Here is a 25,194-nt window from a genome sequence, read left to right as displayed (position 1 = left end):
TAGGAAACAATTAATTCTGAACTTTCAACAGTTCAGCTATGCATTAAATAATGTTAGATTGAAAAATGTTCAACAAGCTGTTAATTCCATATTATTTTATCTCGTACAGGAATTACTTTTTACGTAAGCGTCTCTCCAAAGGACCCAACAAGATAGTGCTTTCCGCCAGCGACTTCGTTTTTCCGGTGGATTCTCGAAGGGTAAGCACACAAGCCTATTCGACATCCTCCATTCACTTTATCAACAACATATTCCCTCGGATTTTAGGTCGATGAGGGCATAGAGGCCATGCTTTGTTGTTGGCTGCAGCAGCTGCAGGAGTTTGGTGGGCCTGAAGTAGATAAACCGGATCTCCTCAAAGGCTCCATTGGATCCCTAAAAAATTTAGGATTCGTAATACCGGGTGCAGCTGCTCCGGGAAGTTCAGCTGGAGCCATCGCAGCCGCAGCGAATGGGAAAAGCGCATCCTCCGCCACGGGCAGTTTGGCCAGGCACAATCCCGCCCATCTGGACATGAGAGCTCGATATAATGGTGATCTCGTGCAGCTCAAGGAAGTTCATATAAACAGTTCCTCGGAGTTGCGCACCAAAGCAATGGATCTACTCGTGATGGCCCATGGCCTTAGGCATGAAAATATCAACCCATTAATTGGATGGCTGTCAGATCCCAATCGCACAGCCATGGTTTTCGATTACTGCTCAAGGGGATCGCTGCAGGATGTGCTTATCATGGACGAGATCAAACTGGACTGGTCATTCCGGTTGAGCTTACTCACTGACCTGGTGAGGGGCATGCGATACCTACACACGTCTCCTTTGAGGGTTCATGGTGCTTTGACCTCTAGGAACTGTGTCGTGGACGCAAGATGGGTCTTGAAGATCACCGACTACGGCTTGAACTCTTTTTACGAATCGCAGGGACTGCCCCCAAGGCCCAGGAGCGCCAAAGAACTGTTGTGGACAGCTCCCGAACTCCTTCGGAGCATGAAGCACTTCCAGCAGCATCACCACCACCACCATCAGCACGGACGTATTCAGTTGGGGACCCAACTCGGAGACGTCTACTCTTTCGGAATTATCATGCAGGAGGTGGTAGTGAGGGGAGAACCCTACTGTATGCTCTCCCTGGCTCCGGAAGAAATAATAGCCAAAATCAAGAAACCTCCTCCTTTAATTCGGCCTTCTGTCTCCAAGGGGGCAGCTCCGCCGGAGGCAATAAATATTATGCGCCAGTGCTGGGCCGAGCAGCCCGACATGCGTCCCGATTTCAACTCGTAAGTAATAGGCCTTGTTTGAAGTTATAGAACTCAAAGAATAGTGTAAAATATCGTCACGGAAAATTTGAGGGAGGGTGGGTTATGCCGATAGTAGATTTCGAAATTTTATAAAGATTTTATACGACATATTGATGAATGTGTGTTTTTTTAAACTCACTCTTCTACAAAAAACCTTTTTAAAAAGTTCAATAGCAGAAAGTTGCTTACATATATATATTGAAAATATTTCTGTAAAAATTTCATGGTAAATTTATAATGGTATTACATCCTAAAGCTCTGGGCAAATAACTTTATTTTTTATACGCTTTCAAAAGTTGTAGGGTATGGTGACGAACTTATGACAACGCTCTAAAAGATGAACTGGAACTTACTTCTACTAGTTGCATTTAAAAACAGTAAATCTTTTTTTAAAATAAAAGATAATCCCCCTAATGTAATCCCTTCTAATAAATTACAAAAAATTAATTGTAGCTTCGCACTGCTAGGGCGGATACAGCTTTACGCTTGTCCTTTAAATTTACTGCCTATACTTTTAGGCAGCGTTGTGAAACTAATGTTTTTTTCGTTTAAATCGACAACTAATACGTTACTTGGTAATAAAAACTATTTAATCAAGCAGGGAAGAACCCTTTAATCGAGTTCTTCGGCCATTAGATATCCTTACTCAGCAAATGGGAGAAAAGGAGAAATGGATACCTAGACGCGAATTCAACAAATTGTTATGTGGACAGACTTAAGCCTTATGATCGTTTGCAGTACTATATGATGGTGCTTCATCCCCAAAAAAAAGATTCATCAATGCACTCTTTTCGTGATAAACCACGTTGAAAGTTGTAAAAAATTATTGCTCGAAAAAGTTCAAGAGTTAAATCAATTTTTCTTCCGGGAAAAGTTTTTAAATAATCATTATCATAACATGTATTCACACATAAAAAAGTTGTGTTCCACTTTTATCGATAACAATATTATAATAGCTTATTGTGTGTGTATTAAAGATGAGTTATAACTTGTAGCATTGGGATAAAGGCTACAAATCTACATCTCCATTCGCTCCCACTAACTTTTTGGTAGTCTCGATTTAGCACTCGACTTATGATTGTTTTGATTATTTGGGTGAAAATTGAGAAATCGGGAAATATATTTTGCATTCAATTTGCCAATACATTTTTATTATTATATTTGATTCTCGCCCCAAAGCGTTTACGAGCGCTTTAAGATGTTGAACCATGGTCGGAAGGTAAACTTTGTTGACACAATGTTTCAAATGCTCGAGAAATACTCAAACAATCTGGAGGAGTTGATTCGGGAACGCACCGAACAACTGGACGTGGAACGAAAGAAGACTGAGCAGCTGCTGAATCGCATGTTGCCAAGGTAAGATCCAGCCATTGTGCAATTTATCAGTATAAAAATATCTATTAAAATGTTCCGTGCAGCTCGGTTGCTGAGAAATTAAAGATGGGCTTGGCAGTCGACCCGGAAGAATTTTCCGACGTGACCATATACTTTAGCGACATCGTTGGTTTTACAACAATCGCCGCACATTGCAGTCCTGTACAGGTTGTAGATTTGCTCAACGATCTCTACACGATCTTCGATGCTACGATCAATGCCTATAATGTTTATAAGGTAATTGTTCGCTTTCAATAACGTAACATAATTGCAAAAATTACAATACAAAACAACATATTTTTTAAGACTTTTTTTTAATTTTTTTAATTATATTTTGAGTTACGTTTAACCAATAAAGGTGATTTATGTTCTAGTTTGTAACTATAATATCTCCCCTTAATTTAGATAAACCATTTTACTGGCAGCAATGAGACTATTCTCAAGACAGCGATTCCTCCATTAGCTTATTAAAGTTCCGTTTAGACTTTCAAGATTTTTAATGATGTAAGAGCTCTGGGCGTTAGGGTGGGCGTGGGAGCCTGCGAATGAATCTATAGAGTCTGCATGCCTAATCCGAACTTTCTAGCCATTATAGTTTCCAAGATCTCAGCGTTTATACTCTCAAAAAATAGAGAAAAAAACATGAACATTTTTTATGATTTGAAAACAATTTGTTCGCTATCAGTGGAAAATGCATTGACAAATATGAATGACGCTAGAGTGGGCGTGGCTCACTGCAGAAGCTACGGAGGAAGACCAGGAATCCTCTAGCTCTTATAGGTCCGATATCTCAGAGATTAATAGGTCTAATGGATAGACGGACATGGCTAGATAGACTCGGCTAGAGATCCTGATACAGAATACATATACTTCATGGGGTTTCCTTCTATCTGTTACATACTTTCCGAAAAATCTTAATGCCTATGTTACGGGGTGTGAAAAACTGGGAACAGTAGCTTTGTTGCTTGCATATCTCCGACTTCCTTCCGGGCCCTTCAGCTAAGGAACTGGTATATCGCAATCTGATTCATCGCAAAGTACGTAACAGATAGCGAGAAGCGTTTTCGGCCTATGCAATATGTATTCTTGACCAGGATCACTGCACCAGTCGAACTATACATGGGCCGTATGAACTATAAGATCTCGGAAGCCAGAAAAGATACGTTACAATACCAAACAGCGAAAATGTATTTTTCAGTGGAGTGGCACGCATACTGTAACGCCCACGAATGTCCAAAGTTCTAAAGTTTGTCTAACGCCTAAATACTGAAACTGGGACTTTGTTTTTGATTATCAACACCCATGCCACAATATTTTTTGAATTTTACCATCCATTAAAATTTTATGAGCAAAAAGGGAATCGACGCTTGGTTGCGTGTTGTGCTATGCGCTTGCAAACATTCCCTAATAAAATAAATTGAAAATAAATATTTCTTATTTTTTAACTAATTTTTAACTTTATTTTTTTTTAGGTTGAGACAATAGGTGATGCTTATATGGTAGTGAGCGGGCTTCCGGTAAAAATACCCGATCATGCCGAGCAGATAGCTACCATGGCCCTGGACTTGCTGCACCAGAGTGGTCGCTTTAATGTGAAACATCTGCCGGGAGTTCCACTCCAACTGAGGATAGGCCTCCATACGGGACCCTGTTGTGCCGGAGTCGTTGGTCTCACGATGCCCAGGTACTGTTTATTCGGGGACACAGTTAACACGGCATCCCGAATGGAGTCAACCGGTAATGGCAGATGCAATTTTCTTAAAAGTCACATTTTATTAGAATAAAATCTATATCTTAGGATCCTCATGGCGCATCCATATGTCCCAGGAGACTAGGGATCGTCTTGAGAACCGCGGTGGCTATGCCATTGAACCAAGGGGCCTCATCGACATTAAGGGCAAGGGCATGATGAACACCTTTTGGCTACTGGGAAAAAAGGGATTCGATAAGCCGCTGCCGGTACCACCACCTATTGGGTAAGCATGATAATGCATATAGTATTCGTATGGTTTTTGTAACACCTAAAAGCATTCATGATTATACCCGTTTCTCGTAGATAAAAGGGTATATTGTACTCGGGAAATATTACCATCGTACTCGGGGAATCATCATCACTAGTCGAAACGATCTGGCGATGTGTAGTATAAAAGAATTGCGATCTCGGATTTAGATGCCTCAGCTTCTTAGGAAGCGCTAGTTTGTTACGTACACATACGACGCCAACCAAACATTTTGAGCGCTAAAAAAAATGTTACCTGAATGAGAAAAAAACTCTAACGCTTACGAGTATATATAAATCTGAAATGTGAAATCTGAACCCTCTAGGTCTTAGACCATCCGAGATCGCAGCGCTCACGCGGACAGTCGGAAAGACGGACGGACAGACATAACTAGATGTTTCGTCTGATAGTGATTAGAATATAAATACTTTATGGGGTCCAAGACGTTACAGAAACCTCTTACTTACTTTTTCAGAATTTACTTCATGTTTAGCAAGGTCAATTTAGGGTGCACACCACATGCATCGCCGTGCAACGCCATCAAGCGGCTAGCGGCGGCACTATAAGCTTAGTGTTGCTAGTGACGCAAGGATGCGCTAGGTGGCGCCGTAGGTGTGCCACTGAAAAGAAACAGATATCGTCTTCTCCATCCCTCTCGTACTCCTTTTAGCAGAGTAACCGTTTACCGTTTTCTTTTGTTTGGGCGTAAATTTTGTACCATACAAAGAAAGAATATGAATAAGTTGTTTTGGGCAAGGAATTCATCAATTAATCATCTCGGTACTAGATCCAGCTTCAGTTTTGTGCCAAATTAAAAAATATTTCCAAAATATTTAAGGGAATCAATTTTTTTTTAAAATTAAATACTTTAAAGGTCCTTATAAATGAACTAATCAAATGTTTAACTCTCAACACATGCATATCTCAAATTTGTTTAGGGAGTCTCACGGGTATGTTAAAGCTGCTTTTAATTTAGCTTTATTAGTAATCAAACTTTAATATTTTTCAACAGCTTGGACGAATCCCTGATCCGCAACTCAATAACCTTGAAGGCCCAGGCCAACAAATCTCGGACGAGCACGAATCCTTCATCTTCACAGAGTTCCTCCTTGGCCGGGGAGTCCGTAGAGGTGAAGGTCGAGATAACCCCACCCACCAACGCCGACCTAGGTTCCGGGGCCAATCTTCCCAACTCGTATTCCCTGGACTCCAATTCCACCAACACAATTAGCCCAAATGCAACCCTCTGTCCGGAGTTTCCGGGGAAAGTGACGCCCAACAGTACGAGTCCACAGTCGCGCAAGCTCTCCGAACTAACGCCAGACAATCTGCTCAACCCAAACAGCTTCAATCGGCTGCCCAATTCCGCTGGAGGATCCAGTTCCCGCCTTTACAAAAAGATAGAAGAGATGATGGACCTCAGTTCGCCCTACAACCATTACAAATGCCTTAGTCCCAGCGAGAGCAATCTTACACAGTTCTACGATGGGAAATACCTATACGGTAGTGCGGGGGGCGGGGGAAGCGGGCAGGGGGCGGGCGGCACCGGCCCATCGATGGTCGGTACTGGCAGTGGCTGTGGGGGAGGAGCCGCGCGGTTCGACAGCAAGCCCGGCTCCAGTCGTCTGCTGCGTCGCCAGTTCAGCTTGGATCGAGACGACCAGCACTCGAAGGGAGAGCAGCAGCACCACCAGCACTCCCTGCAAGCCTCCACCTACGCGGCCTTAGTGGGGGTTGGTGGTGGGGTGGTAAAGAGCTCCATGTTGGACATACCTTTGTTGCACGACACCTCTCGAAGTCCCAAAGGAACGTTGACGCGGGCTCATAAGCAGAACTCCGCCTCGATCACCCAGGATCTGGAGAAGATTGAGGAAATCCCTCTGTCGCCGGCCTCCTCGCAGCATCACAGCAGCCTGGACAGCAACCTCAACCGCAGTCCGCCTTCGACCCTGGAGGCGCAGTCGCCGCCGCTGCCGCCCATGAGTCCTCCCCAGATCTCTGCCCCCACGTCGCCGGCCCCTTCCAGGACGTTGAATGGGATGTATGCCCACTGCAACAATAGTGCGAACAACAGTGACTTCCAGTCCCAAGCTGCGGCCAACAACAATAATGGCACCCATCCAGGCCCAGAGCTAACACTCAATGTGGATCAACTGCTGAGCAGATAGGGCACAATCTAAGGCTTCCAAGAAAGGAAGTCGATCAAAGCTTTAGGTCTCATCCAAATTCTGTTCTGATGAGCGTGTGTGTGAGTGTTCCATTGACATATTTATGGGCAATGTGTTATTTATATATTCAGGCCTGTCCCAGTTTTCAGTCGGAAATTAATTCAATAATATTTGGTGGTTTCATTTGACGTAATCAAATTTCCCTTGGTTGTTGGGTAATTTTTCTAGGAAAAGTCCCTTTTGATGTAACATAAAACAGCAGTCTCTTGACAAAAGAGCTAAGTTTATCTTGGAAAAACCAGATTTTATGTTGGTTTTTAACCACGGTTGGTTTACTAATGTACACATTGGCATTATAAATGTGCAAATTTAATGCACAGCATCCAAGAAAATGCTAAGCACCATTTTGAGAAGTGTTGTAAAATTCAGGGGAAAAAGTTGTCGACATAGGCAAAAGATATCCCAATACTTTTGCACAATTAAGTTAAATGGTATAAGTGAACAAATTCAACAAGTTGTTCTGTGGTCAGTGGTTTAATCATAGTTTTCTTAATTTGTTAAAAAAAAATTAACGTTATTTCGGAATTTCTAACCGTTTTTAATATTAAAAAATAGGTTGCTATGATTTGACATATTACTTTAAGGAGGTCATCCCGTGTTGATGCCGCATAAATCATACTTAAAACTCTTGTAGAACATGTGGTTTTAAGGTTTTTTTAATGTTCGATGCCGTTAGAATGTTATAGACCTGAAAAGGAATGTCTCCGTACGATGGCGTAATTAATACTTCAACTTTTTAACTCGTTTTTCTCAAAACCTCTTTTTCATCTGGCTTTCAAGAAATCTAAAAATGTATAGGGCATGTTCAGCACATGTGTGGTTATGGCCGGTAGTAAAATTACATAGTTTTGTTTTGTACACAACAAAAAAAAGCAAAAGGAACAGTTTATTAGAGTCATCAATTTAAATTCTTGTAACAACTTTAATATTTAACATTTTTCAAATCTTTACTACTGTAGTTCAGACCAGCGTATAAATTGTTTATCCCCTACTTCATTGTGCTCCAACTTCTAGAATTTTTTTTACAAAAAAAAATCATTATAGACATACCCCAAATACATGCTAACAATTTCAAGTAGTATATTTTAAACGCTCGTTGAAAAAATTCTTAGAAACACAGTTTTATACACGGCTTTAGCACGGGATGATCCCCTTGATCCTCAAAAATTATGACTCATTTTACGTAAGAGCGTCAGTTAAAGACAGTTTGCGTCTTGCCAAAAAAACGTTTGTAATGAATTACATTTTCAAAACGATTTTTCTCACCCGCCAAAGTGTCAAGTATGAAAATAAGTAGTAATGATTTAAAAATGTTGTGATCTGGAAAGCGAAGTACCTCGATGCGCAGCAGTTTGGTCCCAACTGCAAAGAAAGTACAATTTAGTTGAAGATTGGTCCAAGATAGCCAAGATGCTCTCCTTTGTCCATTGCCAGAATGAGCGCTATGCCAAAGAAATCAGGAAACCCGTTGATCAACACATTTATCTCTAATCAACGCGGATTACGTACATTTTTTATTTATGACACCATAAACTGTGTTTAATATGCCATATATTTAAAAACGTAACTGTATTTAATCGCGAAAACAATGAAAACGTAATACACTGACAGCCCTATTTCAGTCGAATGACCCAGATTTCAAAAAAGTTGTAAATGAATGTTGCAATGAAATGGAAATGCTTAGTTATATACATGCTTAGTCATATTAAAATTATCGAAACTTTTAGGTTCTTTGCCCCGAGACCCTCGGGTCCAAATGATTTTTACCTCGTAATACACATTCTTTAATTGAGTATTTCTGGACTGTCGACCATGTCATGTTCTCCTGCCAGTGCATCTATTTCAGCGGGATTAATTTTATGTTCTACAAAATTTCCCTTTTATTTCGCAAAGTTATCCTCTTGGAAAAGCGAATTTTTATGAACTTACATAAAGAAACAAAAGCGCTTTCAGCATAAGTAAGCCTACAATCGATTTAAGGTATAGTTTTCCAAGTTTGGGCCCTTATTTTATCTAGAGTATGGACGAAATAAAGTGCTAACACGTTTTTTTCTAAAAATGTTATTTTTTAAGTGAAATATCCAAATGTCAAGATAAAAGAACAACAGTACCTTTGCAAAGGATAGAATACATTATTTTAGGAGTGTATTATAAATAAATTAATGCCCATAATTGATATTAGTTGCGTGCGTATAGTATATAAATTTCGGCTTAACTAGATGCATTTTTTTCATTTTAAATGTGCTTCATAAGAAATACGATCATCTTCATAAAAAAATTTTCTTTCGTTAAAAAATCATTAGAAAACGGGTAAAAATCTCATTTACTCTTACATAATCAATAAAAATGTGGTCGCCAGAAAGACTTATGCGAAAGGTAGAATGTGCGTGAATTGCGCTAAAAATAACTTTTGCTGGCTAAGATCTCCTAAAATCCGTTTTAGCCCAACTTTATATCTGTTACAGCTTCCGATATTTCAGCCTTCTACATGGCTAGATCGACGCGGCTAATGATCTTGGGCTGGAATATATATACTTTATAGAATCGGAAGCGCTTCCCACGAATTAATTAATTAATTTATTCTGGTTACAAATCATTTGTAAAGTTTTGTTTCCAAAGGCGTCATAAAATTTCCATACAATTGCTTCCATAATATCTAAACCTTTATCGTAATAAAAATGTCTACATTGTACTACATAAATGATCTGAGTATTCGGACAGCAGTCCAGACAACATTTTGTATCACTGGTGTGGGCTTTCAACTAAACTAAATTAAGAAATATGTACTACTAAAAAATTTGTGTACACGATGTTCCTTTAAAAAATCAAAGAAATAATTAGAAATTAGATTGTGTGGAAATTAGTAAATATAGCGGATATTAGCGGATATTATTTATGCAGTAAGCATTGCGTACGGGAGTTTAGTTTTCTAAAGACAATCGTTGTTACTTTTAAATGGGAACCTACACAATGAAAAACGAGGAAAGATTTGCCTCCAAGTCCCTAACATAAGATAAATTTTGTAACCGCTCAAAGATAACATAGTTGTAATGTAACCAACTCTCATTCGGCGTGTACGTGTCGAATGTAAGCTAAATCAAGAAATAACTCTTGTGTCGGTTCTATCGACTATCAAATACCCGTTACATAGTTAAGGAGAGTGCGAGGGAGACGGAGATAAGCAAGCAGTTAGCAAAATTTATTTATTTATCTTTTAAATGAACGGTCCGATTTGATTTGATTAGAAAAGTATTGATAATCAACAAAAAATTCCATTTAATTTTTTTTAATATTGTAGCCTTATAATTGGCGTGGTAACGTGCGCTTCGCATAAAAGCTCAATAGTTTGCACTAGTCTGCATATTTATTTAGATGCTTCTTGTATATTTGTACATCATTGAAAATATCATTTCATTTAAGTAATGCACGACTTTTTTTAACCAACTTTAAAAATTTTGATGCAAAAATTTTCTTGAAACAAAACTAATAGTAACTGCAAAAATAACTTTTTTTTACCTTTTGAATATTTTTGAGGATAAGCAATCGAACGATAATATTATCTTTTTCATACTATATATTTCTAAGGCCGCAACATTCAAAAAATTATTTTGAATTATTTTTTATCATTCAAAAGATATGTACATTAAGTAAGTTCAATTTACGAGTACATTTAACTTTTATTTCGACAAAACACTTAGCTGACTAATGTACAAGTCAAGTCCCAAATTTCTTTTATTGTTTTCAAGATCTCAGCGTTCATGCTGACAGACAGATTTGAAAAGATTCCTTCTACCTATTACATGCTTTCCAACGATTATAGTATACCATTTACTCAACGAGTAACGGGAAAAAATATCCATATATTCAGAAGAGGACAAGCCAAAATATCAGTTCTAAAATATATACATATTTTGTAACATTAGCTTTACGAAGTATCAAATTGAATTAACATAACCATTTTTTTATTCCCGTGTAAAAATGGGTTTTATCTTTAATGCCTGATCGAGTATATGACAATTACTGCGTCAATTAAGGCAAATAAAAACATGGAAAGCTCGGTAAATAATACAGAAAACTTACATTCTTTGTCTTGCTTTTTGACCGTGTCACTTATTTTTTAAGTTGTTTTGTATTTCAAATGTGAATTTCATTATTTGCTAGAAGCAATGGGTATACAAATAAATAAATACATAAACTTATTAAATCCTATTAAAGTTAATATTTGTATGGGGGAGTTGTACGTATGTTGATATCGCACTGCTCCTGGATGAGCTCTCTACGCGGGTGGACGTAGCGTGGCTTTTGGAACTCGGGGTTTCGGGCTTACGGGGCATACCGGGACTTCGCGAGTCGAAACGAGAGGGTTCTCCTGGACTACTTCACTTGAGACTCTACCGGTCGACCGCTCTTCCTTCTAGCTCTGTTTTCACATGCCATTCCGGGGCTTTACGAGTCAAACCCTAGGGCTCTCCGTAGGCTACTCCTCTTGAGCCCGCTCTTCCTTTCTGGCGGATCGCGCCAGGACCTACTCAGTTTCCTCTTGACGTACTGGGCTTAGGCCGGGACACAAATTAAAAAAAAATTATATCTGGTGTTTTTTAACATTTAACCTCCTATTCTTGGAAATAACATTTTTTAATTGGTTTTACATTTCGAATTTAATTTTATATTTATTTATATTTTTAAATCGGACGAAAAAAATTATATCTTTGGTGTTTTGTAACATATAACCTTTTAAGCTTGAAAAAAACATTTTCTGAATTTCGAATTAAATTTTATCGACATCGGACGACTATATCGTATATGTAGCTGCCATAGGAACAATCGGAAAGTTAATGGTAAAATAATATGAAAAATGTTAGCATACGATTATAAACACGCTTGGAAATACCATTTTTTATATTTTGAGGAATTTCGAATTAAATTTATTAAAAATCGGGCTACTCTAACATATACATACATGTAAAAAAATGGTCTAATAATAAGAATGAAAATTTTTTTTCAATATCACTGAAGTCAGCAACAATCCTAAAAAATGTAACATGGTGTTACTAAAGTTGATTATTTCTTATTACTGCAAGGGTATACAAACTTCGGCTTGCCGAAGTTAACTTCCTTTCTTGTAGTATATATATATATATATTAAAAGTGAAGACATGAAGTTACGAGTGCTATACGTCGATAGAAAGGTATTTCAAAATACTTTGTACGCCTTTTAAACACGATTTGTCTAAATACCACCGTTTAAAAATTATGGTCCAACGTTTCTTATTTTGATTTTTTGATTTGATTGTTTTCTCAAAAACGGCTCTAGCGATTTCAAATAAAATGTTACGGTTTATACCCCTATAGATTATGTAACATACTTGTTATTAATTAACAAAAATTGTCTTTTTTACCAGTTTAGAGAATCCTACACTGCCTTAGCATTGACCTTTTTTGCGAATCCAAACTTCATTTGGGGGTCATGGAAATTTAAGATGATGTTAAACAGCTCAATATAAGAAACAAAAAATTATAAACAACAAATAAAATGGATATTGAACTTCATACTGTTGTACTGTTGGTACAGCACTAGTTACAATTGACGAAGACAACAAGAAGCGACCTAAATAAGTTTGGGTTCATCTGTATTTGGCCCGACGTCTTAAGAAAGGAAGAATTTCGACAGATAAAAAATTAAAATAGAATAAAATATTAAAATATTGCTTACATAATTGCATTTCGGCGTTGATGCCGAAAAGCTCGATAGCTCAAGAAATATATGAAATTAATTATAGAGCGGTGTTAGTATTTTTTGGAGGCATGAACACTGTAGTCCAGAAACTGCAAACAAAATGTTGCCACCAAAAATTTAAAGACTTTTTTTAATGAAATTTTTAATTTTTGATGTTTTTAGGAGGGTTGAATACAAATCCTTAGGCTACGACATAAGACGCTTTTTTCAAAGCTAATCCCCTAGTACTCACATCAACGAAAACTACGAGCTTCCCAGTCGTAAGTTAGGGAACGTATTAAAAAAAAAAAACATAGTTCTGGGTTTTTTTACGCAAAAGAACACGAATGCTAGTTTACAAAGCCAAATTTACAGCTAGGTTCATTCATGGCATCTAGATGTGTTTCAATATAGTGCATCCAGATGAATGCCCAAACGGGAATTCGGGAACGTATGTTAAAAAACACCGAAGATATACTTTTTTCATATTATTTTACCACTAATTTCCCGATCGTTCATATGGCAGCTATATGATATAGTCATCCGATTTTGATAAAATTTAATTCGAAATTCAGAACTAATTAAAAAATATTATTTCCTAGCTTAGAAGGTTATATGTTTAAAAACACCGTAGATAGAATTTTTTAAAAATTGTTTCCCCGATAGTTCCCATGGGAGCTATAAGATATAGTTGTCCTATCCGGCTGGTTCCGACTTATATACTATCTGCAATAGAAAGACTTTTGGTAAAGTTTCAGCCCGATAGCTTCAAAACGGAGAGACTAGTTTGCGTAGAAACGGACAGACAGACGGACATGGCTAAATCGACTCGTCTAGTGACGCTGATCACGAATATATATACTTTATGGGGTCGGAAACGTTTCCTTCACTGCGTTGCAAACTTCTGACTGAAATCATTACACCCTCTGCAAGGGTATAAAAAGTTCTTGGTCGTTGTTTTTCCGTCTCTTGCATTTCTTAAATGCCTTTTCTATGATTTTGATTATTTTTTGTCAAAATTATAAGCGTTCTAAATAATTTAACAAAAATGTGTAATTGTTTTTGTAGCAGGCACAGGTGGAAAAGGCTACTTTATTTTTATAGCAAAACACGTAACTTTGAAATTTGATCACATGAGAGCCATGGCAGACCGAAGGAACAAAAAATAATCATTACTTTTGGGGTATATTTTAATACAATTCTATAATTCTACCTTTGCATGTAAAATTTCTACTATTTTCACTCTTGTCAGTAGATTATTTAAAATAGAAGTCACAAATTATGATTATTTTAAAAAACAAAATTAAAATTAAACATTTTTTTTAAAGTTTTTTTTATAATATTTTATTACATGCACTTAAACATGTATTTTTTTTTTTTATTTAATTAACATCTTTATTTAATATAATCCAGGAACAGATCTAATTAAAGCCTTTAACCTAAATGTTTTCTTAAGTAAATAATCTCTTAATTATAAATTATAATTAGTTTTCAACTTGGTATATAGGAGTAGATCAAATTACGACTAGTTTCAAGTAAATAATATATTCATATTAGTCTCTTAGGAGCAGCCCAAAATGTCTTCTTTTGAGCCTGCGAATTGGGATAGCCCCCTGTAATCTCCGGGCTAGACGATTACGGTGGGCAGAAACATGTATTTAAAAATAAAATTTAATCGATATTTTTCCGATTGTCTTTGAAGTGAAAATCGGTCATTGTCATACCCTAAAAAAATGAATTTTTAAAAATTCGGCAAGTGTTTTTATTCAAAGTGCAACCCGCTTAGCCCAGGACTGTGCTTTGCGAATCCGGCTTGAAGACGCTCAGCCGGAAGATTGATGGATGAGTCCAAAAATATAGCACTAACATTACAAAAGTTCAGTGCTGATTTCGCCCAGTGTTGATTTTCGCCGGCGGCGGGGAGCTGTTTGCCTTTTTGCCGCTGCAGTTGCTGCTCCGGTGGCTCTGCTAATTGGCACGTGGTCAACGTTGCGTCGGCACATCAGGGTCGACTAGCTGTTCGACACGCCGGCCGGGCCGCCGACGACGTGGTGGCTCTTCTGCGTCGCCCCGCTTGCTAGCACTCCGATCGGCGAGCCGCGGTTGTTTCCTCTGGCCGACGGTTGTTATTTGTGGCAGTGGATTCCCGTTCGGACGGGTCTGTTTTATTTTTTGTTGATTGGTCAGGATGTTAATTTAAGAACCATCAATGCTAAGTTAATTAAATGAATCCTTTCTTCAACGTGGGGGATCTGATACAGACGTTTGCCATTTTATTTTTCAGATTAGTTATCACTCACCATAAATTCATCATTCATAGCTTACATTTAGGTTTAAGTCTTGCAAGTTCGTCTTCGTCTTCTTCCAACATATGACTAAATTGCGTATCAGATGAGGGTTCTTGCTTGAGAAAACCGGTTTTGTAGGTCCTAGTCTAAGAAGTTCACCAGTTACTAACGGACATTCAGACCAGCCCCTAGGTGAGGTCAACGGGTCCAGGTTGCCAAAAGTCATCAGATCTGTTAACAGCAGTCTCTTGGGAATGTTTAGATCGAGTGCCATCGGTAATGATGGTTGTTCTGAAATGACTGTGGAAATAATAAATACCTCTACCGGTGTTTAAAAATCGGGTTTTACATGACGATAGCATTAAAATTGACTGGGTTGCTGTAGCTATTTTTTCGCCGAATGCAAATATTTCAATCGGTAACGACGTTTCTTTAAGGGATACCAGATCTGCCATCCTCTTTGGGAGGTTTTCGAGGGTGCTTAAAGTCTTTGGCACTGTGTCATATTGCCGCAAAGACTAAAGTTTTGGTTTCGGTAACTGGCTTTTCGTCGTGAGCAGGTGTCGTTGTCTCTGCATTGAAAGAAGGTCGTTTATGTCAAAATGTTTCTTGGTTCACCGCTGAGTAAGCTTTGTAGAATAATTATCTTCTGGCTGCACTGCTTCTCGCCAGTTAGAGGGTTTTATTTTTGTACAATTTTCACAAAACACTTCTTAAAAGATCGCCAATCTGCCATATACAAAGCGTTTAGCCACATTCTCTTTTAGTGATTTTTACCTCCATTTTTATACGTGAAAATCTGAGGTTGGTTCACGCCTTATAACCTGACACATTCTCTGTGAGGGTGGCTGTTAACAAAATTGCTGGGACACAAATTCTTAAATACATTTTTGAAACTTTATTGGCCTCGGATGTGTCCCAAAGGAGCTGAAAAAACAGATATGTTAATATTTAAATCGTACACACTTATTATTCACTTAACGCTGCTCCAGTCCTAAATGTAGTAAAAATATGATAAATCAGCTTGCCACTTTTTCGAAAACAACTCACCTCGTAAGTGTATTCCCCGACGCGCTGTAGAGTAGCTTCAATCCAGGAAAGTTTATTAAAAAAAAAGATAACGCTATAGCCGACGGAGGCCAATATCATTTACCCGTTAATCAGTTTGCAAAAAAGTCCTATCTATTAACTTATATCGAGATTCAACTAACACGCTACATAATATCAAACCAAGGTGCTTTAGTGAACTTTTATAAGCATTCTATTTTCGCTATCCTTCTTGCACTCTATTGTTTGGTTATAACTGTCTAATTATACAAGTATATATATACAAACATCCTAAACCTTACCTTCAGCATCGTAAACTAATTTTTCCCACTAGCTTGCACACTTTATTTCCACTGAAAGTTAACTTTTTAATTTTACATTCCGAAGTATTTTATCCTTACTTAGGCTAGTGACTAAGTTTTTTCAGTTTCAGCTCAGTTCATTTTTCAATTCTATATCGCCTTAGCAAAGGCGAAAAGCAAAAGCTTTTTTTTTAGAATATTTACAGACATCCTACAGTTACTAAAGTGTTAAGAAATTTCCTATTTTTAAACTTTGCCGAGTTGTATCCCACCGATTACTCAATGTATCCTATTCAAATTAAAAGGAGACATAAATTATTTAAGCACAACTATAGATATAGTTAATAACTGGCATGTAATAAAAAATTTTTCTATGCTTATCCATTAAAAATGTTTCACTTCTTTATCGTAATCTAGGGGTTTAACTCAAGCAGGAACTATTAAACTAATAATAGCTTTGTTGTTTTTGAACATATTTTCTTCAGTTTAGCTATTATGATCACTATCCGACTCGATCTAGACATATCCGTCTGTCTGCCCGTCCGGATGAACGCTGAGATCTTGGAAACTATAAAAGCTAGAAAGTTGGGATTTTTGAGGTTCTGGAACAGCGCAAGGGTATTTCAAAGGCTGTTACGCTCACTCTAACATCGACACGCCCACTCTGAATCCTGTCTGTTACCCAAATTTCCAAATAAAAAAGGTTTATTTACATTATTAATATCTATTTAGATGCCAAAAATCCATAAAAAAGTTATACGCACATGAACAAATCGAAGAAGTCGCTTTGATGGACAACCCCATCGCACCAGTAGCTGAGTCACGGGCATTGTTTCTCTTGTTATATAATATTGTTTGGTTTCAAGTTTTGTATTTTTTTATTTTAAATCCTATAGCCTAAAACTCACATCAAGCTAGTTATAGTAGTGAGCGAGAGTCTCTTTGTCGTTGTCGTTGCTCTAAGGAAATATAAAAAACAATACCAGATTCGTAAGTTATTTTCCAGGAACGCCGTTAGCAGCTGGAGTAGATCAAGAAAATTAAGCTTTGGCGGTGTTTATTCCATGAGTCGAGTCAAGAAAGAACCCTACAGTCGAGTGCCTCGACTATCGGATACTCAGCTTAAGGGAGCAAAAGGGAAATGGAGATATATAAGCAGCAAAGCAATATTTTAGGCGCCACCTACCGGCTATTTCAGTATATGTTTGTGAGAGGTAGACAAATTTAAGCGTTTTACCCGTTTGTAGGCGTTAGAGTGGGCGTGGCACATTTTTTTTTTTGGTCAGGCGATAGGAATTGATGATACATTGACATTTCAGTTAAAATTTTGTTTCTATCATAAAAACTGAAGTAGCGCAGATTGTGGGTGTTAGAGTTGTCGCGGCACCCCAACTTGCGCTGCGCAGGAAGCCCAGGAATCTGCATGCCAAGTTTTGCTGTTCTAGCTTTTACAGTTTTCAAGATCTCAGCGTTCATACGGACAGACGGACATGGCTAGATCGACTCGGCTAGTAATCCTGATCAAGAATATATATACTTTATGAGGTAGAGTAATCAAATTGGTTTTGTGCAGCTTGACTCACAGACAGCATTACCGCAATAGGACAAATCCGTACAAGAATGGAACAGCTCGAAAAAAGTTGGTCTTCGCTTTCTACAAAGACTTCTTGCCGAACGAGTCCTCGCAAAGAATGTAGGTTCTGTAAAGATTCACATCCAAACAAAATTCAAGCGGACGTGGTACCATGGGAATCAAGCGCACGCGGACTTTGATGCCACAATTCGTACGACAATTCAAACCGCGGAGTATGAGGTGAAAAACTAGATCCAAGATCTCACTTAAGATCTCACTTAATCCGAAAACTGCAACAGAATATTTTCTTGCACGAATGGTAGATGGCGCCACCCCTGTGTCACTACGAGCCACAGATGGAGCCACTTCTGCCAAAACAAGAGCAACAATTCCGGCAAAAAAAATTGGGTTACGCTGTAATAATATAATTGTCTTTTCAGCAGAACGAACAATACGATCTCCGCTACCAGTTAGGTGATAGATAAAGCGGAGCTGGGGGAAAGGAAGAAAAAAGTTCGCCACCTAAGGGACAGCTAGAGGAGCCTGCGACACATGTTGGTATATTGTGAATCGGAGCTGGACTGCAGATGACGCGCAGAAGATCGTGAAGCAACTGCGACTCGAGAAGGCAGCCTTTGGAAGCTGCGATTTATAGTTTAATAATGAGTAAAAAACTGCGAAGCGTGCACCCCTGTTCCAAAGGTCCGATTTTCGTTGAACTTTTTTGCGTTTCCAGTTTACAATGACAAAACAAAATCCGTGTCCGTCTGCCTGTCTGTCCGTATAAACGAGTAGATCTCGGAAACTATAAGAGCTAGGACAGTCAAACTAGGCATTCAGATTCCTGGGATTTCTGCGCAGATGGAAGATTGTTTCGGCGGGATGCCACGCCCACTCTAACACTCAAAATGCGCGAAACTCTGTAGCGCCTACAGTTTTTATGATAGAATAGATAGAATAGAATTTTAACTAAAATGTGTTTGTCTCATCAATACCTATCGACTGACCACAAAAATGTGACACGCCCACTCTAACGCCTGTCTGCCGCCTTTTAACATAACATTCACGTTTCCGACCCCATAATATATATACATATTATTGATCAGCATGACTAGACGAGTCGAACTAGCCACCTCTGTCCGTCATCATTATACAAGGGTATAATTATATCTTTGGTGCTTTTTGACATATAACCTTCCTAGCTTGGAAATAACATTTTTTAATTAGTTCTGAATTTCGAATTAAATTTTATCAAAATCGGACGACTATAGCTGTCATAGGAACAATCGGGAAATTAGTGGAAAAAATAATATGAAACAAGAAAGGAAGTTAACTTCGGCAAGCTGAAGTTTTTATACCCTTGCAGTTATAGAAATAAACATCTTTAGTAAATAATTTGTATACCCTTGCAGAGGGTATAATGATTTCAGTCAGAAGTTTGCAACGCAGTGAAGGAAACGTTTCCGACCCCATAAAGTATATATATTCTTGATCGGACGAGTCGATCTAGCCATGTCCGCCCGTCCGTCTTCGGACAGTGCATGTAACCTTCTAAGCTCGGAAATAACATTTTTTAATTAGTTCTGAATTTCGAATTCAATTTTATCAAAATCGGACGACTAAACAATGTTATTTCCAAGCTTAGACGGTTATATGTTAGAAAACACCGAAGATATCATTTTTTCATATTATTTTACCACTAATTTTCCGATCGTTCATATGGCAGCTATATGATATAGTCGTCCTATTTTGATAAAATGTTATTCGAAATTCAGAACTAATTAAAAAAATTATTTTTATAAATATTTATATGTGATCTTAAACAAAATAGAAGTGCTGGTGAAAAAATATAGAGTGGTCCTTTTCTAGGTCATGTATTGTTAAAATCAATAAATTTCTTTCACAGTTGTAGTTTGTTAAAGATGGACTCGACATTGATCCTGGTTATAGGATCGGAAATGCTTCCCTTTACCTGTCACATACTTTTAAACGAATCCAATATTTCTTTTTACTCTACTAGTAGGGTATACAAAAATGAACTAGTTTGATGCTTAGATATATGCGAGCTGTATTTATCTCCAATTAATTTTATCATACAGCTCAATAGTCGTCCACATTTTTTACGATTTTTTTTTTATTGAAAGTATTTCAAAAATGTAGTTTTCTGTGGTGGGCAGCTCAAGGAGTTGCTTCTTTTTTGTCTTCTAAATAGTACCTAAACAAATGCTATTCCTCCTCTTCCTTGTCCTTGCGATGGGACTTTTTCTTCTCACTGCGGCTGGAAGATCCTGCAGTGTTACTGCTACTGCTCTTGCTGCTTCGTTCGCTTCTATCTTTCTCGCGAGACTTGGACTTTCGACGGCTGGACTTTTCACGAGATCGGGAACGTTCACGTCGCGAACTCTCTTTATCCTTATCCTTTTCTTTATCTTTATCTTTATCTTTATCCTTTTCTTTATCTTTATCTTTTTCCTTCTCCTTGTCTTTGTCACGAGATCGCTCCTTATCGCGATGTCGCTCCCGTTCCTTAAGGTCGCGTTCCTTGCGCTTCTCCTCCTTCAGCAGATGCAGATAGTCTTCGAAATACTCTTCACGGTAGGATGAGTCAAGGGCTCGGTATCTAGGATCCGCCTCGAACTTTTTCTTGATGTCATACCACCTGGTGTGCCTTTCGATGTCATGTCTTTCCCGCAGCATGTCAAGAAAGTCCTTTCGCTGCTATAAAACTAATATTAGGAATATTCCGTTGGTACAAAAATATAAGACATACCTGATCTTTTTTTAAAAGTTTATCTTTCTCGCGCCTTCTGCGTTCCCGATCATCCTCGTAGCCCCCACGATCTAAAATATAAATAAAGAATACAAAATAATCTATTTAAAGAGAAGATTCCTGTTTATTGCGTTGAATAAATCGATTTTGGGTTTGTCTTATTTATGTGGCTTGTCTTATAAATATAATAATTGACAGTGTGGAATCAAATAATTGTGAATTATCCAACTTAAATAAGTGGCTATTTCTATCGCCTATCGCCAGAAGTAACTTCTGCACTATAGAAACCCGAAAGAACGCATTTTAAAAAAGAAAATACATATATCGTGGCGTTAACGCGGATAACTCTGATCGCGGAAGTGACTTTCTTCGGGATGTAATGTGCCAGGACTTAGCTTACTTCATGGTTTTTTAATAATAAGTATATTAAATCTTATCGATATTTTCCTCATTGACAGCAAGATATCAAAAATAGGTACTGTACTATTTTCTTCAATTTTTTTCACTCCTTTTTTACTGATCATAATGCATGAATGTTTACATCATGATTAATAATACATTATTATTACAATATACCTTTTAAGTTTATAGTAATGTAACATTAAAAAAAAATGCATTTTGTATATTTTACTTAAGGAGCATTTCAGCAGTGATTATACATCATGTTGTTCTGCTGGAAGCGGACATTTACATCAAAAATGGGAAAATTTAGTTTATCAAGAATTGATTTTATTGATAAAAACCTAGAGTAATGCTGAGAATCGTACCAATGGCAATGTTCTTTTAAGAGTCTAGCCAATAATCTTAAACTGGCTTTGTCATGGTCAGTAGTTACGCTACCATCCGCTAGGTGCTGTGGCTTTGACACGGTCTACAGTAAAACTACCCTCCATTAATGCCGCAATGCAGATGAACTTAGTTCAACTTATTAATATATTTATCTTTTGTTTTGTCAAAATACTAATTGAACATCTATGGTCAATATCTAAAATTAAGTTTATAGCTCAAAAGTATATTTAATAAAATTTAATTTATAAGGGTTGGAAAATAATTTGAATGAAACAGTCTAAAAACACGTGAGATCGCTTAATCGATCGAAAACTATTCAGTACACACTGCCTCTAGTACTTATACACAAAAAAGTTGTGAATTTTCAAAGCACTGCACGTTGTAAGACTGCATCAAATAAGATGTGATGTATAAAAAACATAATTTTCATTCCTTGTTTGAATGTTTGTAATATGTAAATCTTATTCTAGACGCTTTTATCTTTTTTTATACACCGGTTATTTAAACCCCGCCTTTTTATCTATCTTTCCAGCTCTTATAATATTGTAAAATATCATTCGGACAGACGTACGAACAAAGTCACATATCTAGATCGACTCCACTAATGGTACCCATAAAAAAAATATATATGCATTACTTTCAACGAATACTACTACTGGAAAAGCAATGGGTAAACTAATATCACAAAGTATAGTACAATTGATTTGTGATATAATTAATTGAATTTTCTTACCGCCAATGGCCATTCTCTGTGGCGGCGCCATTCCCATTCGCATCTGTGGCGGTCCACTGCTTCCCATCATCATTCCTGGAGGCGGTCCCATGCCTTCAATAGTGAGCAAAGAAAATTCAAGACAAATTTATTGCAAGTCTTATTGCAAGTCTTAATTTCTAAAACTTACTCATATTTGGTGGCATGCGCATGTTGGGCGGCATCATTCCGCGTAAACTGGGTGGAGGACCGCCCATCTGTGGCGGTGGCACGTTCATCCCAGGAGGAGGCATCCCAGGTGGCGGTTGTTGCATATGGGCATGGCCCGGAGTTAGTTCCTTAATTCCGCTGGGAACCCATCCAGCATTGTCGCTGCCCCATTGTGACTCCTGGGTGGGCTCGTAGCCGTAGTCGAAGGGTTCTGGCTCGTGAAAGAAGGGTTCCTCAGCGGCTCCCGGTAACGGGAAGTTTGGCGCCATGGGTCCCAGGCCCCCTCGAGAATACTCTCGGCACTCGGCGGTCATCACCTGTATGGCGTTTTCTTTAACACCTCTCTCCCGGTCACCACCCCTTTCACTGCCCGTTGTGGAGATGGGTCTTAGCGGACGTTGCATCAGTCCCATTCCAGACCGCGACTGATGTTGCATCATAGGTGGCGGCATTCCCGGTGGCGGCATCTGCAATCCTCCCTCCCCGCCCATACCCACCATGGATTGGATGTTGTGCATTCCTGGCGGGCCCATTGTCATTCCGCCATCTGTGAGGATTGCAATGGGAGCGTTTTGGTTTACATTTTGCGTGAGACTGGCCAGTCCTACGCCACTCTCCGCCACCCGAAAGCGTTTTTGTCGCTCACAATAGGCACGCCACGTTTCCTCGTTGAATCCGTAATTGAAGTAGTCCGTAATATCGGCTCCCGGCTTACGCCACGGCTTCTCCTCCAGCGAATCTATGCTGAATTCGTGAACTGCCACCCCGTTGATGGTGCCGGCGCCCTCGAAATCCTCTATGCTAAACTTTCCCGCTTGGCCAGCCGGCTTAGCCTTGTCTCCAGCGGCTCCTGTGCCTCCGGCCAAGAGGTTCGGTCGCTGCTTAATGTTGTAGGTGCTTGGTGCCTGCTTTATATCTCCGATTACCACATTAATATCGTCGTCCGAGTCGTCGTCATCGTCATCGTCAGACCCTGAGCCGTTCCTCTCCCTTCTAGAGCTAGGACCATCGGCCATCTCATCATCCTCTGGGTCTGGAGATGAGCGGGCATCGGACCGATCCGCAAAGCGTCCTCGATCCCGATCCCGATCCCTCTCCCTTCGGCTTCTGCTGTCCGTGGTGTCGGGCAGAGCCTCTTCATCCTCTTCCATTTCTTGTGCTGGATCATCGAATTCCGAGTATTCGGGCACCTCCTCCTTAGGATAGCTTGGCGAGTCCCCGGCGGATTCAATTCTGGCCGAGGAACCCGGTTTTTCGCCGGCCACTACTGCGGCCAATGCCTGAGCCTCTGCCACGGCCTCGTGCTCCGCGGTCAGCGAAATCGAGCCATTGCCCAGCTCGCCGGTCGTAGAGTCCGGATTCGAAGTGCCATATAGCCAGCTGTCCTCGTTAGTGTCATCCGCCATGGTCGTGTCACAGAAATCCCCAAGCGGCAGCCCAGAATGCAAAAATTCACAAAAAACAACTATTCCTTTTTAGAATTTAATCAGTGTGACCACGCCTAGTAATATAAAAAATACCACCCGGTCTAAAATTAAATACTTTCAAAAAGTGTAAGCATAGTAGAGGAAGCTAACGCTCTTTGTCGGGTCTGTCATTCACCGCAGTATTCAGGTGAGCTAAGGAAATACCAAAAAATGTCACATTTAGCGAGTGAAATTTAATGAGCGCCGTAAGCCGTTAGCACAAAGCATAAGAAATTTGATATTTGCCTGTGTTCGTTCAGAAGGTGCGTGAAATCAAAATGTTAGAAATGGAAAACACAAAAAACACGGCAAGGACGCTTTCAGGATGTCAGGGCAGATAAAAATGGGAGCCAAGTGTTGTATGACCCACAGGAAGCAATACCACAACTGTGAACATCTGAAGAACCAATCGAGGAACCAATTGAGAAGAAGACCATAAATGCACATCCTGCAATGCACATCCCCGCAATGTAGATGGCACGAAAAAGATGGCGAAGCATCTTCGACACCAGGAGGAAGCTTTAAACTACTTATTAACATTAATAAAAAGATTCCTTTGAACATTCCATTTATTTTTCTTTTTTTATGCACCAGTAGATTCGTTTTTTTAAAGTTCACCTGCAGTCTGGTGTGTCACACTACAAAGAAAACGACTTTTCGACTAGCCAAATTCCATTTAACATTCCATTTATTTTTATTTATTAATTGTTCGATTTCTAGGTTTGACACTAGGACCAAGCATTTCGGGTGAACTTTGAAATCTTTGGTCACACAACAAATAAAATCAATTTTCGACTAGTGAAGCTCTTAGGCGATCTGAGTACTATCCTTTACTCTTTCGCCGGGTCTAACGGCGCTCATCGATATTAACTCGCTAAAACAGGTATTTTTTTTAGTATTTTCTTAGCTCATCTGAGTACCGCGGTGAAATACAGAACCGACGAACCCCACGCTCACTATTATGGTTTTGGTTTCGTCGATATGAGGCATAAAATCCCCGAAATTGATATAGCTAGACTTTTTGCGGCCTTGCATTTTAATTAATGCGACATTTTGTCATAAATGTAAATATAAACAATGAAAATAATTTAGTAGGCTTAAATAATACATATTTACTAAAAATTCCTATTAAACAAGAAAGGAAGTTAACTTTGGCAAGCCGATGTTTGTATACCCTTGCAGTTATAAGTAATAAATAACTTTAGTAACATCATGTGAACTTTTTAAGGATTGTTTTTTTTTTTTAATTTCATTCTATTTTTAAGACTATTTTTTAACATCTACTATATGTTGAATTCGAACTTCTTAAAAATATAAAAAATTTTATTATAAGATAATATGTCAAAAAGCCACAAAGCTATAATTTGTTTCATATTATTTTCCGTTTTTTTATGACAGTTATAAGATATAGTCGTCCGATTTTG

General features: G+C 38.6%; 2 protein-coding genes across 7 annotated transcripts in view; one reads left to right on the top strand and one right to left on the bottom strand.

Annotated features, from left to right (window-relative positions):
- LOC108024967 (uncharacterized) overlaps positions 1 to 7,025 on the top strand; it is a 54,078-nt gene extending 47,053 nt beyond the window's left edge. For 2 of the 5 annotated variants that reach the window (XM_050889514.1, XM_017095206.3), the window contains 8 exons: positions 110 to 200; positions 268 to 1,274; positions 2,475 to 2,651; positions 2,714 to 2,906; positions 4,142 to 4,406; positions 4,468 to 4,645; positions 5,608 to 5,619; positions 5,682 to 7,025. In XM_050889514.1, coding sequence (XP_050745471.1) covers positions 110 to 200; positions 268 to 1,274; positions 2,475 to 2,651; positions 2,714 to 2,906; positions 4,142 to 4,406; positions 4,468 to 4,645; positions 5,608 to 5,619; positions 5,682 to 6,837 — 3,079 coding nt within the window. In that variant the 3' untranslated portion in view covers positions 6,838 to 7,025. Of the gene's footprint in view, positions 1 to 109; positions 201 to 267; positions 1,275 to 2,474; positions 2,652 to 2,713; positions 2,907 to 4,141; positions 4,407 to 4,467; positions 4,646 to 5,607; positions 5,620 to 5,681 lie in introns of those variants that run through there. The other 3 variants (XM_017095209.3, XM_050889515.1, XM_017095210.3) reach the window with 3 other exon arrangements.
- A 12,648-nt stretch (positions 7,026 to 19,673) lies between these two features.
- On the bottom strand, positions 19,674 to 23,814 carry LOC108024987 (pre-mRNA 3'-end-processing factor FIP1). 2 transcript variants are annotated; one of them, XM_050889519.1, is made up of 4 exons: positions 22,285 to 23,814; positions 22,116 to 22,208; positions 20,594 to 20,664; positions 19,674 to 20,538 (listed from the first exon to the last, which is right to left on the bottom strand). In XM_050889519.1, the coding sequence occupies exons 1-4, from the start codon at positions 23,708 to 23,710 to the stop codon at positions 20,050 to 20,052; spliced, it is 2,079 nt and encodes a 692-aa protein (XP_050745476.1). In that variant the 5' UTR covers positions 23,711 to 23,814; the 3' UTR covers positions 19,674 to 20,049. The 2 variants fall into 2 exon arrangements, with proteins under 2 accessions (XP_050745476.1, XP_016950730.1); XM_017095241.3 differs by having other exon boundaries at positions 19,674 to 20,541; positions 22,285 to 23,813.
- Positions 23,815 to 25,194: the final 1,380 nt, after the last annotated feature.

The sequence above is a fragment of the Drosophila biarmipes genome, chromosome 3R (assembly GCF_025231255.1).
Source record: "Drosophila biarmipes strain raj3 chromosome 3R, RU_DBia_V1.1, whole genome shotgun sequence".
Taxonomy (NCBI): domain Eukaryota; kingdom Metazoa; phylum Arthropoda; class Insecta; order Diptera; family Drosophilidae; genus Drosophila; species Drosophila biarmipes.
This window is presented reverse-complemented; position numbering and strand designations above follow the sequence as displayed.

Excerpts from the sequence above, each read along its gene's own strand:
- LOC108024987 (XM_017095241.3), bottom strand. The coding sequence starts at position 23,710 with ATGGCGGATGACACTAACGAGGACAGCTGGCTATATGGCACTTCGAAT. Across the intron at positions 22,209-22,284 it reads GCGCATGCCACCAAATATGA|GCATGGGACCGCCTCCAGGA; the intron begins GTAAGTTTTAGA and ends TCACTATTGAAG. Across the intron at positions 20,665-22,115 it reads ACAGAGAATGGCCATTGGCG|ATCGTGGGGGCTACGAGGAT; the intron begins GTAAGAAAATTC and ends TTTATATTTTAG.